This window comes from Lissotriton vulgaris, chromosome 9 (genome assembly GCF_964263255.1).
Source record: "Lissotriton vulgaris chromosome 9, aLisVul1.2, whole genome shotgun sequence".
NCBI lineage: Eukaryota > Metazoa > Chordata > Amphibia > Caudata > Salamandridae > Lissotriton > Lissotriton vulgaris.
The window spans coordinates 866,522,863-866,543,613 of NC_141697.1; the positions used below are offsets into that span (position 1 = coordinate 866,522,863).

General features: G+C 44.0%; 2 protein-coding genes across 2 annotated transcripts in view; both read right to left on the reverse strand.

The window, feature by feature from the left end:
* LOC147692387 (cytochrome P450 2A13-like) overlaps positions 1 to 20,751 on the reverse strand; it is a 977,490-nt gene that overhangs the window by 757,107 nt on the left and 199,632 nt on the right. Inside the window, exons 2-3 of the mRNA XM_086938609.1 lie at positions 3,751 to 3,913; positions 1,887 to 2,036 (exon numbers count right to left, since the gene is read on the reverse strand). Coding sequence (XP_086794735.1) covers positions 1,887 to 2,036; positions 3,751 to 3,913 — 313 coding nt within the window. The remainder of the gene's footprint in view (positions 1 to 1,886; positions 2,037 to 3,750; positions 3,914 to 20,751) is intronic.
* LOC147692388 (uncharacterized) lies at positions 16,935 to 20,030 on the reverse strand. Its single transcript, XM_086938610.1, has 2 exons — positions 19,776 to 20,030; positions 16,935 to 18,234 (listed from the first exon to the last, which is right to left on the reverse strand). The coding sequence occupies exon 2, from the start codon at positions 18,099 to 18,101 to the stop codon at positions 17,043 to 17,045; it is 1,059 nt and encodes a 352-aa protein (XP_086794736.1). The 5' UTR covers positions 18,102 to 18,234; positions 19,776 to 20,030; the 3' UTR covers positions 16,935 to 17,042.

Below are 20,751 nucleotides of genomic sequence, written 5' to 3' on the forward strand. Positions count from 1 at the left end.
TTAGGAACATACAATCAAGGTAAATTCATATTCGAGCAACAAACGTATTTTTAAATGTATTCCCAAGTTGATTTTAGTGAAGAAGGAATGTGAATGCAGTAAAACTTTACGCAAAGGAGCAGGGTCATCATTATTAACGGAAGGGGCATATGATGGGGGTGTAGGGACACACTTAAAGAAGTAATTAATGACCCAATGTGTTGGCAAATATATATGAATGCACATAGCACAGCTGGTCTTATACAGCAATTAAAATAACACAAAGGAAGGGGAAATATCTAGAAAAGAAAGGTTAGAAATTTTTCATTGGAGATGCCTAGTGTTTTGATGGATAAATTGTGCAAATGATATGCTTTAGCAGTGAATTAGGCAAACCATTGGAATGGAAGGGAAAAGATATGGGTGGGGAAAGTTCTGATGTACACATGGGGCCTTATTTATGGCATTTTGGCATAAGACAGGCAGCGCAGCAAGGCACCTTGCTTTGCTGCCCTAAGCCAAAGTGAAAGGGCAGGAATGAAACGCATTTAGCAATGTGGTGCATTCCTGTCCTTTCTGCCTACGCTGGTGCCATTTTGTCAGCCTAGCGCCAACATAGGCACCTTTACACAAAGGTGGAAGGATGCCTCCATTACAGGCAGGATTGTTTTTGTGCAGGAAGGGACATCTTCCTGCACAAAAACAACCCTACAAAGCATTTTTCTCTTTCTATGGAAAGGGCAAAAACAAGGAGAAATTAAGCTAATTGTCCTCATTACGCATCACCTCAGGAGGCGTATGGATTTGGCGCTTACCCACATTTACATGTTTATGTAAATTGGAGGCAGCCTCAAATTCCATGGGTATTGTGTAAGATAACCCACCACACTGTGGATGGAACGCCTCCCAGGATTAGAGTAGGGTGACGCAGAGATTTGCACTGCGTCGCCTTTTGCATGATTTATAAGGCCACTCAAAGCTACGCAGGGTGGCTTTGCGTGGCTTCATAAATCTTTATGCAAGTCCTGCATCACACAAGTACCACTTTACATGGTGCAAATGCAGTGCTGGATTAAACCCTGTGGAGGCCCTTAGGCAGTTGAAATTTCAGACCCCCCTCACAAATTAGTTCCTAATACCCATGCATGGGATTTTTTATAAAGTGACAGCTGCCAAAAGATGAGCTTTTAAGAGACAAACTGTTATGTGCATCTGATCTCTCTGGTTTATGTACTTTAAGTTCTCAAAGGGTACATTACATTAATACAGTATTTTCTCTATAGAGTTTTAATTAACATTTTTTTTTCTTCAAGTTGATTTATTTTTTTCTATCTTTTGGAAACAATATTCAAGAAAGCTTGAATGTAATTTTTTTAAAGGTCAAATCAATATTATTTTGATTCGTTTTTGGGGGCCCCTAAAAAGAGTGGGGCCCATAGGCCGGTGCCTACTTTGCCTATTTGGTAATCCAGAACTGTACACATGTGATGCAGGGTTCTCATAAATAAGCTCCACAGTTTGTGCTGGGAAGCTCCTAGTGTTTGCTACACGGTATGTGGTCATGTTCCATATAGAATGAAGTTGGTTTGAGTATTCATTGTGGGAGGGGGTTGCCCAGGTACAAAGAATTAAATATGGTTCACTTGGGAGATTCCATAAGTCTAGTGTTTTAAATGTGCTACAGGGTATGTGGTTACAGAATTTCATCTGGATATTCAATGGGGACGAGTTATCGGAATATTGTTCACTCGGATATTTCATTAAAGCCAAGGTTCATCTGTAAAAAGACTCCCACATATTAAAACCCCACACACTGATCAAGTAGAGTGAAACACATGCAATCCACATGACAAAACTCTAAACAGCTGACATAGACGTCATTATATAAACAAAAAAATGCAGAAAACCTTTGGCTTTTCTAATCTCGTTCATTAAGAAGTTGACCTCTTCTTGAATGATCCCCTCAATACTTCTTTTTCCCACGCCATAATTCCTCATGGTCATGACAGAAAAACGCCGAATCTGTTTCCACGCCTCACCGTTGAGGACCCCAATCCCTGTGGTAAATAAAAATTACATTTATTGATTTGCTTCCAAGACCTTTATCTCAAAACCACATTTTGTACTCATGAGTACCACAAGCTACTGATTTAGCATACTTCCATGCACTGCATTGGTTTAAAGGGAAAGGGCAGGAATGCACTGTATTTAACATCATCTGGTACATTCCTGTCAATTCCTTGCGCTGGTGCACTTGGACTGCCCAGCACCAATGCAGGTGCAAGAGTGTCTGCATCGAAAGCAGCATTACTTTTGTGCAGGAAGGAACACCTTCCTGCACAAAAACAACCCTGAGAGGCATTTTCCTCTATTGTGTGCTGTATTTTGCAGCACACATAGAAAGAGGAAAAAACAATGCGAAATTAAGATATTTCTCCTCGTTTCACCTCTCCTGGGGAGGTATAGCATTCTGACGCATTCCCAGGTCTACCAGCATTGGGAAATCTGGGAATGCTTCAGAATGAATGAGTGGATGCGTGGGATCCCCCATGCTCCATCCATGGAAAGCCTCCTGGGGCAGAGTAACACAATGCAGTGAATTGTGCTGCTTGCGTTACTCCAGATTTATCAAGCCATGCATGGTCATGCAAGTTGGCCTTGCATGGCTTGATGAATCTGACTTAAGTGTTGCTTCACCCTTGCACCTGATGCACCACTATGATAAATATTGGCCTCAGTGGCAACCACAATATGGCATTAACTAACCCTGGGCAAAACACTACGCTACGCTCGCGTAGTTTGCGCTACTTCGCACTATGCAAACTGCACGTAGCACAGTGCGAATACGCATAGCGTAGCATAGTGTAGCGTAGTGCAGCGGTCCTTTTTTGCTTGCTCGCGGACCTCAACGTCAAGTTGGCGACGGCGAGCAAGGAAAATGACATCCCAGCGAGACTTTTTCCTCGTTCGCGATCAACAACATCAAGTTGTACTTCGCGAACTGCGCCCAGGGTTAGCATTAACTCCTTCGCTGCGGGGGTAATTGCCCCACGGTGCAAGGGTGCAGGGGGATCCTCGGCAGCGCCGCGGTACTTGTGACAAGCCCAGCTGGTCACAGTGGAGCTGTGCTCATGACGAGCTGGACTCGTCACAACCCCGCCCACAGGCTAATTCTCCCGCACAGGCAGGGAATCACTTGCGTGTGGGCGGGCCACAGCCGTTAAGATGAGCCCAGCTGGTCATGACCACAGCTCCACTGTGACTTATGATGAGCTGGGCTCGTCATGAGCATCGAAGGAGTTAAACTTGATGGTAGATTATCAAGAAGGACATTTGCATAAAAAAATATACGTTTGCATCGTTAGTCACTGCAATGCGGGTGTAAAAAATGATAAATCACTAATTCAAAGCATGCAAATTGGCTCCAGGAGTTGTTTTCATGGTTTTTGTTCCAAACTACCAAAGACAGATTAAGAATCCACAGATTTTTCTTTTTTCTTAGAGTTTTATATAGCGCGAACTAGACCCGAGACGTCTGGTATCAGAGCGCTTTACATGACCTCCAGTTTCGTTACAGAAGTACCCATTCATTTTTGTTAGGCACGGGGAGATTAAGTGATTTTGCCCAGAATCACAGAATGTTAAGCGTCGTTGCGGAGGTGTGAAACAGGCTCCCCAGCTTCGAGGTCGACCGTTCCAGCCGTAAGGATACATTCTCTCCCATACTGGTTTTATATTGACCCCAAATTACCCTTTCTTTCAAGGACTCACCATGCCCATGAAAAATCTTTTCGAATGTCGGAATTGCTCCTCTTGCCATAAAGTCATCTGCCTGGTCAATAAAAGCTTCTTTAATAATATCGTAGCTGCACAGCACCACAACAGGTCGTGGACCTATGTACACCGTGAACACAGGGCCATAGATATCACGCAGCTGCAAAAGAGAAAATACGCCCTTAAAAAAATGCCACTACATATCCTTACATAAAACATGCCATTAAACCCCTTAGGTAACACAACAGAATCAGCATTTAAACTAAAATCTAGTCTGTCATGGTTGTCTGCTAATGGTGAGATGACACGAGGGGACAAAATACGTGATAAACAATTGTATTTGTGAACATCCATGCCTTCGTTTTGTAAATAGTGTCAGGTGAGCATGACCACCCCGTCTACTATGGCTCCTCTACTCTTCTACATACATCAAAGCGTCAAAGCAGGCCCCATTGCTTCTACCTCTTTCGGTTATGTCCGAATGTAACAGAATTCTCTGTACTATGCTTTTTCGTTTGGCCTAAAGACAGATTTAGCTAGTTTGTAAACCGCTTGTCTTCAACAAAAAAAATACTAAAATACAAACAGAATACATGTACAAAGAGAGGCTTTTGGTAAGCCCTTTCCATCCGTTGGTCTGGTCAAGTGTCCTTCATATTCTGCATCCAAATTCTACAGCCGACAGCATGGGGAAGTGGGTCATCCAGCGTCAACCATCACATCTCTTCACATTGAGTGATGTGATTTTGCACTTGCACATGTGCACATCCATCTAGAAAATAGTCCTCTTCAGCGCTAGGGCTTGTTGGCAAATGTCTGCTTTCTTTCTAAATTTCATGTTTTAAACCTTTTTTGAAATGTGTCTTTTTTCATTAAATGTTTTTGCAAATGTATGCCCACCATGTTTATGTTTTTCCATTTTTACTTTTTATTACTTTTTATATATTTATACACCTGTAATTCCTATTCCATATTTTTGCACACAAAAAAATTGGCCTGAGAAGGCCAGATTTATGGTTTTGTTGACTTGTTGCATAATTGCATATGAATATGTTGCTCTCATCCTTTCCTCTCATACCCTGATATTTGTATTATCAACAAGTTGCTGTAAAGAGCCTCTCATTCAACCCGTATTCATCTCATCTCAATTACGAAAGTAATTCAGAAAAGGTCCTTTCACAACTGGAAATATGAAGCTAACGGCCACATGCATCAATGTTGCCGTTTGCGAATCCTTAATTGCGAAAATTAAGGAATCGCAATTAAGAATTCGCAAACTGCAATGCATCAAAATTTCGCAAATATTTTTGCGATTTCTTATTTTTCCTTAATTGTGATTCTCAATTTGCGAATCACAATTAAGGAATCCCATTCCCATTGATTCCTATGGGCCAAGAGGCCCATAGAAATCAATGGGAAGGCATTCACAATTTGCGATTTTCAGTTTGCGAATCGCAAATTGAAAATGCAATTTCAAGGGTGCAGGGGGGGTCCAAAGAACCCCTCCCTGCACCCCTGAAATTAAACTTAAGTGCAATTTACACACACACATGTCCCAAGGACATGTGTGTGTGTAAAATGCAACTTTCAAAAATGCTATTTTGTGCATGTTTGTAAGTTTTAGGTAAATTAGCATGAAGTCCAACTTCATGCTAATTTACCTCTTCCAAATTGCGAATTCGCAATTTTGAAATGATCATGCATTGCATTTAAGAAATCTCAAATTGCGATTTCTTAAATGCAATCGCAATTTTAGAAATCGCAACATAATTGCGATTTCTAAAATTGTGAAAAAAGCAAAAAAGCTTAATGCATCCCAAATCAATGAATTGCATTCGCAAACGGCCGAATTTTGCGATTCGCACCGTTTGCGAATGCAATTCAGTTTGATGCATGTGGGCATAAATATCTGTCAGACCCAGGCCTCCCCTTAGTCAAATAGCATCCCTGGTAGAACAAATCTCTTTTAAATCAAAGCCTATATCCCTCATAAACTCCAGTTCCCCAAGACTGTTTGTGGCAAATAGTTTATTTTTTTTAAACATCTTTTTATTAACACTGCTCATCAGACCATAGAGTACAAAATAGTGCCAATATATCACATTGGGAGATATCACCAGAGATAACAGAAACATAAACGCTGGGAGACAACAAGGACAATCAGCAATTCCCAACTCCCCTACCCCTCCATGACTGCCACAGATTTTCTATACTTCCGCCAGGACCCCCACACACTCTTCCATTTTTTTAGTACACCCACTGCTTCTGTATACAGTTTCTTTGGCCCATTGGCACCAGTCAAGGTCCCTCCTCCATTCCTCCCAGCAAATAGTTTTTTAAGACAAACAAGGCCAGGGTAGGATGTAGCTACTTGTTATAAGATTTACAGTGACGTAAAATATATATTTAATAATCATGTTTTTTTACTCTTTCCATAGGGTATTATTCCTATATTTTTTTATAAATAATGCAATGGTTTGATTTGAACCAATCGATAGATTAAACGTTTTGGGTGTGCTGGGCCAGTCCTTAATTAACTATGACAAAGATTTTATGTTTTGAATTTGTGTATCTAAGGAATATACTTTAACTTGTTGCCAGCCTCGACAGTGAGGGCATTGGTTTGAACTCCGGTGCTGGAAAGGCCTGTCAGCTGCCTAAGTGAGCGAGATGCCCACTTCTAGGGAATGTGAGAAACTACCTCCCGTTTGTTGAAGTGTTATACATTGGATTCTGCAATTCCTATATAACACAGATCTCTAATTTCTTAATAACACATAGGATTATGCAAGATCTGTTTAAAAAGTATCTAATTTCTTTTTTTATAATTTTTTATAATTGTGACACAGCCAGTCACTGTTTATGAAGAAATGACATCAGAACTCTACTGTGATAGCTTATTAGAGTTAAGTTCAGATATCACAATGCCTACTGCCCGAGCCAGCAGCTGAGCGGAAAGGCAGGTCACGGAGCACAATTAAAGCAGCTGTTTAAAGAAATAAAAATGAAACCTTGCTTTTCTTCCTTTTCTCTTTTTTTGTAGCTTTACATTGACAAGAAGAACCGAGATATTTAAGACAAGATGTTTATTTTTTGCACTACTTGCCCAATTGTATAAGAGTTAGAATCCTTCTGTAAGTGGAGGAGCACACTTTAATCTCCATCCCTAACACGTCAACAATGCGCAATTTGCATTTCGATTTGACATTATCTCTACAGTGTGCCTTGATAATATTAATGTGTGAACACATACATGCATTAATGAAATGTAACACTTAGAAACTGAAGATTTATAAATGTGTTTACTAATGTTGACTTGCATTTATATTTTAAGTCACATTTGCATATATTCTGAAAGTCATATTTGGAAGACGAATCATGTATGCTTTTACTAACTTAGGGTTTGTTCTTAATTTATATGTGCTCAAGTACAACCATGTATGATGTGCATGTAATAATGTTTAGTTAACGTAAGCCTGACTAAAGGTATTGTGATTTTGAAGTATACTTTGCTCAATCCGCATGTTCTTTCTTTTGCAGGTGCATTCTCAAGGTATCATTTGCTAGAGAAAAGGAGTATTGTTGTCTGTAATATGTTCTTGATAATAAAGACTGAGAGGAGAAATCTTGGTGAGAAACGTGAAGACCTAATGAGCAGATGAAGTCTACTATTCATCGCAAATCAAGAACTATGGATGTTCAAGGTTGCAACAAATTTTTTATATGTTTAATTTATCACTAGAGATTCTCTTCGTAGTCTTCATATTTTGCAAACATGATCTCTCCTTCATATGAAAAGCCTGCACACCAAGAATTTAAGGGATTTGTAGGACAGTTGATGTGGTGACCATGTACTGTAAGGAATGAAGCACCCATGCCGTAAATGATAAGGGCATTGCACATCATTTAAAAGTTCCTTAATCATATAAAGGAACTTGGCCTTCAGCCTTGTGTCTCTATATGGTCATGGAATGCCTTGGTGACTTGCATTATGCTTATAAGGTACAGCAGGGGGTACTTCATCCCAAATATAATCAGAGACTTGTGATGCACCCAGTCACCGATTATGAAAAAATTATGGAAGAACTCAATTGTTATAATTTATTACAGTTGAGTTTTGATGTCACAAGGCCTGCTGCCAGAGCCAGCAGCCAAGGGCAGAGGCAGGTCAGGACACAGAGCATAATTAACACAGCTGTTTAATGAACAAAAAAAGAAACCTGGATTATATTTCTTCTGCTTTAAAGTGACAAGTAAAAAAGGAGATATTTATGGCAACATATTTATTTTTGCACTACTGAGGTAATTATAAAAAAGTTAGAATCTTTCTGCATGTTTCTGCACATTATGAACTACTGCACATGTTAAGAAAACTGACTTGTAGTAAAGTACCCCCGCTGTACATGATAAGGACATTGCTATGACCTTGGAGTTCTATAAACTTCTCTTGTACTGTCCTGAGCATGGACAAATAATGGTTCATTGTATCAAGCACCTAATGGAGCTTGGGTGTCTGAAGGCAATGGACTCTCAGTGACATTTCTGCAGCAGAGATAAGGGGCCCGATGTAGGTCGGTCGGTAACGGCCAAAAATCGATATTTTCGGCCGTTACCGATCGGTAAATAGGTGATTGGCATGTAGGGGGCATTATTTTACCGAATCGGTAAAATTACCGATTCGGTAAAATAAAAAATCGGTAAATTTACCGAATTTAAGCCACCCATATGTAGGTGGGACTCTTCAGAGTCCCAGGAGCCTTACCGAATCGGTATTTTACCATCAAATCCAATTTGATGGTAAAATACCGATTCCGGTGTGCATGCACATGTGTGCATGCACACCTATGCCATGTGACAGGCAGACCTGCCCTTAGGGCATGTATGCCTGCCACATGGCACCGAGCCTGTTTTGGGGGTGCCAGAGGGTGTCAAAGTGACACCCCCTGCACCCTTGTGAAATTTGGTATTTACCGAATCGGTAAATACCGAATTCATCCGATTCGGTATTCCAGCACATCAGGAATACCTACATGTCGGACCCATAGATTTACCGATTTTAAATTACCGAATCGGTAAAATTCGGTAATTTAAAATCGGTAAATCTTTTCTACCTACATCTAGCCCTTGATGTTTTTAGCACACACAGAACCAGTTCAGCACCTACAGCTGTAGTGAAAGCCTCAAACAAGCAACGGAACACTCTAGCACAGGCAGCATCAATGCGAGGTCCAACAACATCAGGGTAGGTATAGAACAGACAGGCCCAATGCTTCACTTAAACAAAGTATGAAATAAACAGGTAGATGAAAGACATTCGTAAACCATGTGTGTTGGTTGTTTATTATTTTTCCTGGCACTAATCTCCAAGTTTTAGTTTAACCCCTTCAAACATCACAATAGCAACTCCCATAAAGTACAGTGAAATAATTGTTAGATGTGCTCCTATGCCCAAGAAGAGAGTTTGTGTGACCGCAGCATTAGGAAAGTATAGCTACCCCATGTCTAATGCCACAATGTCATCCAGCCCTTTTAGTTTTTTGCAGTATGGTACTTTCAGATTTAAATGTTAATCACAAATGCGGGTGTGCATTTATTAAAATGCAAGAAACAATATAATACAAAAAAAGTTTTTGTAAAAACCAAACATACAAGTGTCAACAAAAGTTGACTACACATACGTGAGTCTAAATAGACTGCTTTATAAGGAGAGAAATAAATAAAGCATGACTTTGTGCCCCCCTTTCGTTCTTTTCTTCCATCCTTTGAAAGATGAAAATTAGTAAACAAACAATACCACTTAGTAGCTGCATTTAGGTTTGGAGCTCTTTGTCTGGACACCAGTTGACTACTCAACTGACGGAAGTAGAACTTAGGCCTCGATATGCAGATTGTTCACATCTCAGTGGAACACATATCAATCAATCAATCATTCAATTAGCATTTGTAGAGCAGGTCACTGTTACCCCTGGCAGCCGTAGCCCGTGCAGGTAAGAGTGGTGGGGCGGTGGGGCTGGTTGGGGGGGATTTTGACAGACACGACGAGGGAAAATTAAATACATTTTTTATTTTCCCTCGTAGTCATCTGTCCAAACCCCCCCAACCAATACCACCGCTCTTTCCTGTACCGCCTGTCGCTGACCCCTGGGCGCTGAGTTGCAAGATCTCTGTTGAAAGGCCTGGTCTTTAGGAAATGGGAAAGAGGAAAGAAGCAAGCTGAAAAAGTTAAAACAGAAAACTGAAAAACGAGCAGAAGAAAAGGCAAAACGGAGGGCAGAAAAATGAGCAGAAAAGGCACCACAGAGGACAGAAAACATGCAAAATAGGCAAAAGGGAGGGCAAAAACGAGCCGAAAAGGCAAAATGGAGGGCGGAAAAACAAGCAGAAAGGCAAATCAGAGCAGAAGAGGACAAACCAGAGCACAGAAGAATTTGCAGAAATGGACAAGCAGAGGCCAGAAAAACTAGCAGAAAAAGGTAACACAGAGGGCAGAAAAAAAAGTAGGCAAAGCAGAGGCAGAAAAACGAGCAGAAAAGGCAAAACTGAGCAGAAGAGTGCAAAATACATGGCAGAAAATCAAGCGGAAAAGGCAAAACAGAGGGAAGAAAAAGGCAAAACATAGGGCAGAAAAATGAGCAGAATAGGCAAAACAGAGCAAGATACGATCAGAGGAGGCGCAAACAGAGTGCAGCAGGTAGACAGGCAGCAGAGAGTAGCGTACTACAGGCAAGTTGGACAGGAGAACTGTCTCAGGAGTAGCTGGCACAAGTAATTTATTCAATTTTGGGGCAATGCACCACAGTTTGTTGCTTTCCTGTGTGGCATTAGTGGGAAGGAGCAGCACTAAGCCACATAAATAAAAAATGAACTGCTACAGCTCTAATCCCCTGCGCTGGTACATAAGCAGGCTGGCTAGTACCATGCACAATCTTTTTGACCATGGTGAAATACTGTAGTGCATTTATAGAGTGTACATAACCTCATAAAACGAGGGGAGACACTTCTGAGATGATTGTATGATGGAACAACGCAGGGAAATACATTGCATGCGTTAACCACACATTTTTTACCCCGCATTTCTTTTACAACGCATATGCTTTTACAACTTATGCCATTACCACGCATTGTTCATATATATAAAAACTGTGTATTTGTGGGGGAAGTCCCCCCACACCCCAACTTACCTTAAATGCGCAGTAAAGACATGAGTTGTAAGAACATGCACATGATAAAAATATGTGTGCTAAACAATTTATGGTAAAGGCACAACTTGGTAAAAACCTAGTTGTAAAGGCTGTTTCCCTTGTGACTCTTCACTACCCAATGCAGGAGCAGGAGACAAGCTGTATTATTTTTAATAAAAAGATGACATTTAAGCCCCTTTCTAAAGCTTGCATATTTCGGCTGAGCCTGAAGAGAGATGGACATGGTAGTCCATGCTTTTCCTGTCACTAACAAAATCTATCTGACTTTATTATATTTCTGTGATTTGACTAAGTGTTGTGACTTAGATTACAGCAATGATGACGGAGAGTACCAAGAGAACAACGGGGCCATGTAGGAGTTTGCTGTTGTGCTATATAATGTTTTATGTCTAAGACAAAGCGTTTTGATGAACATTTTCTGGGCAATGGGTAACGGTTAGTCAGGGTAACTGTCCAGCTGGGTAGAGATTGGTGCACTTGCATAAGCTTTTTGAACTAATGGCATTTTGTGAACAAGATAAGTTGGTAGAGGATCCAGTGAGGAATTACAATAATCTAGCCTCATTGTTATCAGAGCTTGAAACACAGTTTTCCTGGAAGATGTTGGGAGAAAAGAAGGAAGAATCTTCCTGATAATTGCTAAAAGGTAGAAGCAGGAGGTTTCAAGGGATTCTCAAATCTGAGCCTGGAGTCAAGTTTGAACACCAAGATTTTGGCAGACTCAGCAGACACTGGTAAAGAGACAGGCCTGTATCCACTAAAGAAGAGGACTTCTTTTTTGTCACCATTAATTACTAAAGAGTTGTTTTTCATCTAGATGGCTACATTTTTTAGGCAGGATGGTGCGAAGGTGTGTGTGTGTGTGCATGTGTGTGTGTGCTATGTCTAGCATAGGTTTAGCTCTGTAAGTATACCATTCCAGTGCAAAATCCTATGCCTAGAATATTTCTTTAAATTTCACACATTGGGGTCGATTCTGATCTCGGACGAAGGGTCCGCCAATGCCATTTGTAGAAATACCCACCGACCGACACGTTCCAGGAGCAGGTCTGCCTGAACGATGAAGTACGATGTGCAAATGTGTCCAAATCCCGATCGACACATACGCTCCGGTTTCAGTCACATATCCCGTACGAGCGGCGCCGCAAATGCTGAATGGAGTCATCCGGAAGCATTTTCACAGCAGTATCCGGCCGGCCAAGTTCGATGAATACTTCCTACACGCTGAACAGGTTTCATCATCCAGAAGAGCAGTACATCAGGTCCATTTCGCGCCACAACACGTTCTATGCCTACGAGACGAACCAACGATCTACACCTATGAGACGAACCAACGACCAACGCCTACGAGGCGAACCAACCATGTATTCGATCGCACATGTCATCCCTGTACTGTACGTCTATGACGGAATCGACAACCGGACCAGACATGTACGTCGCAGACGGTAAGTAAGGCACCTACCACACACCAAAACGTCACAAACCTGCGAAGAGTAACACACACATAGGGGGTGAATATCTATCTTCAATAGCATTGTCCAGCCCATAGGGGGATGGATGGCTATCACTACCAGCATTGTGCAGCCCATAGGGGGATAGATGGCTATCACTACTAGCATTGTCCAGCCCATAGGGGGATGGATGGCTACCACTACCAGCATTGTCCAGCCAATAGGGGGATGGATGGGTTTCACTCACATCAGTCTCTATCAGTAGGGTGATGGATGGCTATCACTCCCAGCAGTCTCTACCCATAAGAGGATGGATGGCTATCAATCCCAGCAGTCTCTACCATTAGGGTGGTGGATGGCTATCACTCACAGCAGTCTCTACCCATAGGGTGGTGGATGGCTATTACTCCCAGCAGTCTCTACCCATAGAGGGATGGATGGCTGTCACTCCCAGCATTGCCCAGCCCATAGGGGGATGGATGGCTATCACTCCCAGCAGTCTCTACCTATAGAGTGGTGGATGGCTATCAATCCCAGCAGTCTCTACCCATAGGAGGGTGGATGGCTATCACTCTCAGCATTATTCAGCCCATAGGGGGATGGATGGCTATCACTCCCAGCATTCTCTTCCCATAGAGTGGTAGGTGGCTATCGTTCCCAGCAGTCTCTACGCATAGGGGGGTGGATGGCTATCACTCCCAGCAATGTCCAGCCCATAGGGGGATAGATGGCTATCACTACCAGCATTTTCCAGCCCATAGGAGGATGGATGGCTATCACTACTAGCATTGTCCAGCCCATAGGGGGATGGATGGCAATCACTCCCAACATTGTCCAGCCCATAGGGGGATGAATGGCTATCACCACCAGCATTGTCCAGACCATAGCGGGATGGATGGTTATCACTCACAGCAGTCTCTACCCAAAGAGGGATGGATGGCTATCAATCCCAGCAGTCTTTACCATTAGGGTGGTGGATGGCTATCATTCACAGCAGTCTCTACCCATAGAGTGGTGGATGGCTATCAGTCCCAGCAGTCTCTCCCACAGGAAGGTGGATGGCTATCACTCCCAGCATTGTCCAACCCATGGGGGATGGATGGCTATCACTCCCAGCAGTCTCTACCCATAGGGGGGTGGATGGCTATCACTCCCAGCAATGTCCAGCCCATAGGGGGATAGACGGCTATTACTACCAGCATTGTCCAGCCCTTAGGAGGATGGATGGCTATCACTACTAGCATTGTCCAGCCCATGGGGGGGTGGATGGCAATCACTCCCAACACTGTCCAGCCCTTAGGAGGATGGATGGCTATCACTACCAGCATTGTCCAGCCCATAGGGGGATGGATGGGTATCACTCACAGCAGTCTCTACCCATAGGGTGGTGGATGGCTATCACTCCCAGCAGTCTCTACCCATAGGGCGGGTGGATGGCTTTCACTCCCAGGAGTATCTACCCATAGGGAATGGATGGCTATCACTTCCAGCCCTGTCCACCCCATAGAAGGGGGAGGCTGAACACTCCCCCCCCCCCACTATCATGCCAAGATTGTGTCATGTGTCCACTATGCTTGCAGTAGTGACACATAAAGGGAACATTCACTGAAAGCCTCATCACAGTTTTGAACAAAAGGTGAGTGGGGGGTTCAAACCCCGAGAATTTGGAGACAAAATGTGGAAATGGGGTCTAACCCCCCTCACTGCAGTGACCAAAAGGTTAGTGTGGGGTTCCATCCCCCAGCATTGGGAAGCAACATGGGGAAATGGGGTCTAACCCCCCTCACTGCAGTGACCAAAAGGTGAGTGTGATGTTCAGACCCCCAACATTGGGTGTCAACATGAGGAAATGAGGTCTAACCCCCCTCACTGCAGTGACAAAAGGTGAGTGTGGGGTTCAAACCCCCAGCATTGGGAGGCAAAATGGGAAATGGGGTCCAACCCCCCCTCAATGCAGTGACCAAAAGGTGAGTGTGATGTTCAAACCCCCAACATTGGGTGGCAAAATGAGGAAATTGGGTCTAATCCCCCCTCACTGCAGTGACCAAAAGATGAGTCTGTGGTTCAAAATACCAGCATGTGTGAACTATTACGTATAATTCCTGGTCCTAACACCACAAGCAATGTAGAGACAAAGTAGTGGATGTGTGCCGAACAAACACAGATCTGTTGAGGGAAATATTGTGCTGCCTTTAAAAAAAAACCTCAGCCATGTGCAGACAATCATTGCCCATGGGGGTGAACAATGCCTCCAATGTTGAATTGGACAATGTAAAAAGTAACCATCATGATGCATAAACACACATTTGTTCACAAAAAGACATCCATACAAAGGAACCCACAGAGAACACAGCATGTAGGAGATTATGTTCCATACTTTTGCAGCAATGGGAAATAGTAAACATGATGGATGTGCAAACTGGCGATGTTGATGTCCCAGGTCCAGTAGATTAAAAACCTCCAACCAACATCCACACAGTGACCCTCAAAGCCAATATAAATACATGGTTGTAGATGCACTAAAACAACCAGCCAGCCACACACTGCAGAACAAATACAACATGTGTGTGTGTGTGTAAGTGTCTCCAGGCTACAACACCACACATGATGGGTGGCTGATCTCCACTGAGACAAATGCGTTTTCAGTACAATCCAGAAGTATCTCCTGAATTGGGTTTCTGTTTGTGACCAATTGGGCATTGTTAGATGAGCGGGTTTACAACAGACACATGTGAACAAGCTGGGTGGGACAACAACCAACATCTAGAGACAGACCCACTCCAGCAGCACCCTACATTGTGGTGACAGTATCCTGTCTGATGACCCTCTGTGGTGACAAATCTGGATGTTGCCCACACTACGGAGCACATTCACCTATGTGCAATGTTTCTTTTTTCTTGATAGATCAACTTCCATCACACATAGCCAAACACAACTCACTGGGCAAGGCCTATAATGTAAGGCCACTATGTAGGAAGGGGCTTAGCCATGACACAACTCACATTTGGCTACTCTAAATGCCAGTGCCACACACCTTGATCTGCACCAATGTGCATCAGCTACTCTCACATTGACTGTTGACATTGCACATGCAACCATGACAATCCCAGGGGTGGTGGTGGGCTCTGAAGTATACAAACACATTACACATGGCCAGTCATCAAACATTGTGAATGTCTTTCACACTGCATAGTATGAGGTACATGTGCATGACGTGAAATGTATCACACAAATAGGGCTCTTCATCACAGTCCCAGAGCAATAAAAAAAGGAGACACACAAAGTACACATGTTGCCATCATCCAACCATGGAGGTTAGAATCTGATGAGTGTGAGCAGTCGCACACACATACAAGTGACAAAGTCACAGAAAGAGACCACATAGTGAAAACAAGCTGATGTTGGAAACACAAAAGTGTCTCCGGGTATCAAGAATATGTCAAATGTGTGTTTGCACACAGTACAGGCCCTTACATAAACAACACCCAGGGATGACACCCTAATGACTAGCAGTGTTCCATGCATCTACATCCCATTAACCAAAATTCGAAGATGTTGACAAAGCACAGGACAACACAGCAAGCATCACAAACATGTACATCTGCAGGGACTACAGGCTGTGTAGAAAAACGGATAGGAACACACATTCATGCTCACAGAACCCACACCATGGGCTCAGGCAATATCAATGAATATCACACTGCCTTGAGGTGACTTCACTCATGTGGAAGGTCAGCTGTGTCAAGCGTTGGCTTCGCAAAGGCTCAGTCATGTCAGAATAAAACTCGGACATAGAACCAACAATTACAAAACACAAACCTCTGGTCGCATCAGACTGTGTACAGGAGTGTCTCTCAAGTCATCTGCACATACCCAAAACACATGTTTAGCAAGATGCACTGATGACACATATGACTTGTTCATCATCAATGCGCTAATCCGCATGTACAGTGGAGACGGGCCTACAGTCAGAAAAATGTACAACGTGCACAGATGTCAGCCCAACATATGTGCAACAGTGTACGCCAAAGATGTGAAGTGGTGAAAAAAATGTCACATTCCCTGTGCCAAATGATTGGGATCATGACAATCTCAAATTACAGCCAAGGATGACATGGATACACACTGTAATGGGACACATATACCATGGACCACATACAGCCCATCACATCACCATTCCACTTTTTGTCAACAAAAACTATTACAGCAGCAACTTCAGGAAACTCATCAGCAACATCATTTACATCAAATGCAAATAAACAAAAATAAGCTTTATTCAGCTGGACACCAAAATAATTGTGTTATCCTGGTTAATAAAAAGGCCAATGGCCAGTCCATGTCAACAGCCCTTCATGGTTGATACATGACAAGTTGCCACACATTGCTTGCCTGCACTGATATGACTAGAGGACATCTCCCCTTGGAGGGGCATCCATAGGGGCAGGCCAGGCACCACATGGACAAGATTAGGGGATACCAGTATGGGGCAGGGGAGGGGTGGTGTGAACAGGAGTCTCTGTGGCAACAGCAGTGGTCCTGTCGGATTGAGTAAGCGGGCTCTCTACTGCAGTGCCAATGTCTGAAGGAGTGGGTGGGGGCTCAAATGCAGTAGGCAGGATGGATTGGGGGCATGGTCTCAACTGCAGTTGCAGGAACAGACTGAGGGTGAAATGTCATGGGAGTGGAAGTGCTTGTGGTAGGGGTAGGGCCTAATCCTCTTGGGGATGGTGTAATAGTGTGTTGGGGAACCTGAGACAGGGAGTGGTGGGGGAACTTTTGGAGTAGTGGCCTGGGGGCTGGAGGACAGAGACTGTGTGGTGGGAGTGTGTGATTGTGGTGGGGTTTTGCTTTTTCTGGTCCCGGGGGATTTTCGGGTGGGGTCCTCAGTGTTCCTGCTCCTGGGTGAGGGTGTGCATGTGGTGGGAGATCTCCTCTCTGTGTGTGGTGACCTACTCTTTCCCTTGTGAGTTGGTTCAGATGGATCTGTGTGAAAGAGGCCAAGGTCACAGAGGAAGACCTTCTGGGAATGGTGTGTTGCAGGTGAGTCAAGGGAAGGGGTTTTGGAGGGAGAGGTATCTGAGGAATGCAGAGTGGTTGTGAATGGCTGTGTGTGGTTTTGTACCCTATTCCCTATATGTGTGCCATCAGTCCCATGAGTGTGTGTGCTTGTTAGTTTTGGCTTTGACTGGCTTTGCTGTGTGCTGCTTGTGTCTGTGTGAGTGTGCGTTGGGCAGATAGGGTAGTGGGGAGTGTGGATTGGGCAGCAGTAGGAGGGGTGAGGGACTGTTGGAGGAGGGACTCTGCTGCCATCAGTGAGGAGGCCATGGACTGATTGGTCCACTGTAGGGCAGACATGCCTGATGATATGTCCTCCATGTATGACACCAATTGCGTCAAAAGACTGGTGCAGACATAGAGGACACAATGTCTGCCCCACATGGATCTCCTTTAGCAAGTCCACAGACTCCACACTCAGGGCAGCAGGGGAGACAGAGGCAGGGAGTGCGGTGCCTGGGCCAAAGGAGACATAATCCCTAACACAGGTGGCTCCACGGACATCTGGAATGGGAGCAGCTGGGAGGGTGGAGATGGAGGTGGTGGCAGGAACAGACTTGCTAGTTGTTGTCTCTGGTATAGTCACTCCCGCCTCCACAAGGGAGTCGTTATTGGAGCTGGAGTGTTCCTCAGCTGACATCGATGTTGCTGAGCGTCCCTCAGTGTGCCTCCCCTCCGTGCCACTGGGTCCTCAACCTCCTCTACAGCAGACCCAGTCTGGCTCTCTGCCTCTTGGTCTGTGGAGCTGTCTCCTCCAGTAGCCGTAGATGATGCTGAGAACAAGGAGAAGAAACAGAATCACATCAGTCACCTGTATTGACTTGACACATGAGTTTAATAGCAACACATCACAGACCAAGCCCTTGCATAATTCAAAAGACAAAGCTAACTTGACTACCACATATGTGAACCATGCACTTGTCAGTCTGCCAGTGAACCATGCTTCTCGTACGCATGCTGGCAATGGACCCATCTGCCAGATGTATGTTTGATTTCACTTATTACATGGACAAGCATGCACTACTTTGCCTCTTGTCTGATCTGCAATGAGTGTCATGTGTCATTACACACATGTCTCATCTCATGCAAGTGACTCTGTATTTGGCACAGCAAATGGGATGGCCAAAGTCATAGTTGACATGATGAACATACTTCTATCCCCAGACACCATGTGGGCTCATGTCTTGAAAGTCAGTGTGAGGATGGTGTGCATGCAGGACAACAGACAAGTCACAAATATGCATCCTCCAGATTTTCATGTGGCACACCATGTCACAGGCCTGTCTGGGCAATCAGTCAGTACTGACTCCTGTCACAGGGGCAGTGCATCCCAACTTAACAGTCAGCACCATGTCACACTCATGTTACACAGTTCCATGTTAAAGAAAACCTCTGTAGTGGTCAAGTATACATGTCCACCACATGCTACACACACTTGAAAACATCTGATAATGCCACGTTGACCTTATGAGACATTTGAGTTTGTGGTTCAGCAAATAGGTATACATGAACATATTGCATGTTCCCAAGAAAAAGGTAAAGCTGCATGCACATATGTTGAATACACCATTAGGCACAGTCAAAGGTTAACACACATATGTTTAGTCCTGTGTGCAGAGACAATTTCCACATATTAGATGTCTGTCCATACCTAACATATTTGATACATTTGTAATCCAAAAAGCTATGCTATTCCACACTGACACACAGTCAGACACATGATTATAATTTCAAAATGGGCAAACTGTTGGCGGACACCCAAGATTAGGAGGCCACAGTGTCTCCGATGGCTGGAGTTGGCATACCTGTCCTTGGTCCATGTGAAACATGGGATTACCATGAGCACTAGGCAGGTGACTAGGTATTTGTTACGCTCATACATTTCATTTGTCTGAGGCCTCAACATGGGTCTTACCTGCTGCATGAGTGTGTAGTAAATACCTCAGACACCTATGCTTACCCAGGTCAGCGATTCGCACATTTATGTATGGGCCACACAGAATACAGGTCATATGTGTCAGTCAATGTGCTGACACATGTCAGACAATTGCCTCACTCATGATGCTCAACTCATTGCACCTGTTGCAGATGTTGTTCTCAACATCAACCCTGGGCGACAGCAAATACACACAACCCAAGTGACACATGTCACAGACAGAAATGAACACACCTGGTCATCAGATGGAATGGGTCATCACGACATTTAGCCACATGAGTATTGTCTCAGCAGACAGACAAACTGTGGGAGTGTTACCAGGCTGAAGGAGTGCAAATTGCATTTTAGACATAGTTCACCAAAAGGTAATGAACTTACCCCCTCCTTCCTGCTCTCAGGCCTTCAACTGCCCATCCAGGTCAGGGAAGACCACTGTCAATATCCGGAGCATGTGGGGGGTCAGTGTCTGTCGTTCGCTCCTTCTGCGTGGAGGCAACAGCTTGAGCTGGACTCTGGCAATCCTCCGGGTCCAGCCATGAAGCTCCTGCCACCTCTTCTGGCAGTGGCGGATGCAGCGTGTTAAGACCCCCACAGATCTTACTGCCCTGACGATGGTCTGCCAAATCGCCTGCTTCTGATGGGCATCAACCTGTAAGGATGAAGAAGTCAGACCCCATTGCTACACATGCAACATGTTTGTTCATCACATCGTTGGGCATACATGTCATTGTCAGAAAGGCATAGGATGTGTATAGGTATTGCAATTATGGTCATGGGCAGTTGTCCTGTGTGCAAGGCTGCATTAACAACATGGGAACAGTGCATGGAAATCCTAACCATGAAAAAATACACTTTTGCATCACTGTGCCTGTACAGTACATGTATCTGCACACTTTGAGACTCGGTGTCCAAGCTTGCCCTTAGTGATCAGATTGCCAGTAGTGCAAGTCAGATGACATGTACAAATGAAAAGGCAGTGTCCTGTGGAAGGAGGCTGTCCAGCAGGACCTTGTTCTCCTCCTCTGTGAATGCTGGGGTCCTCTCCACAGTCCGTGCCATTGCATAACCCAGAGGATGCAGGAGATAGCAGCAGTGGTTGTTAGAGATGTAATCCTGTGGCATGTAGTGCAGGCAAGTGAAGTCTCTGGGTAACAGACAGCCTTATATCTGTGTTGCGGAGGCAGAATCTGGCTAATGCGTCCGAAGAGATAGGTCAGAGACATTCGCATCATCTGAAATTGGCCAATCCATGACATTGCACGCATCGTACACACCTTCCGCGTCATTCAAATATTCTGCATCATAACACCATGGACTTTGATACATTGTTGTTGTGAGCAAACAGAATCTGTTT

What these genes read in the sequence shown, in the direction of transcription:
- LOC147692388 (XM_086938610.1), bottom strand. Translation starts at nt 18,101, where the DNA reads ATGTCAGCTGAGGAACACTCCAGCTCCAATAACGACTCCCTTGTGGAG.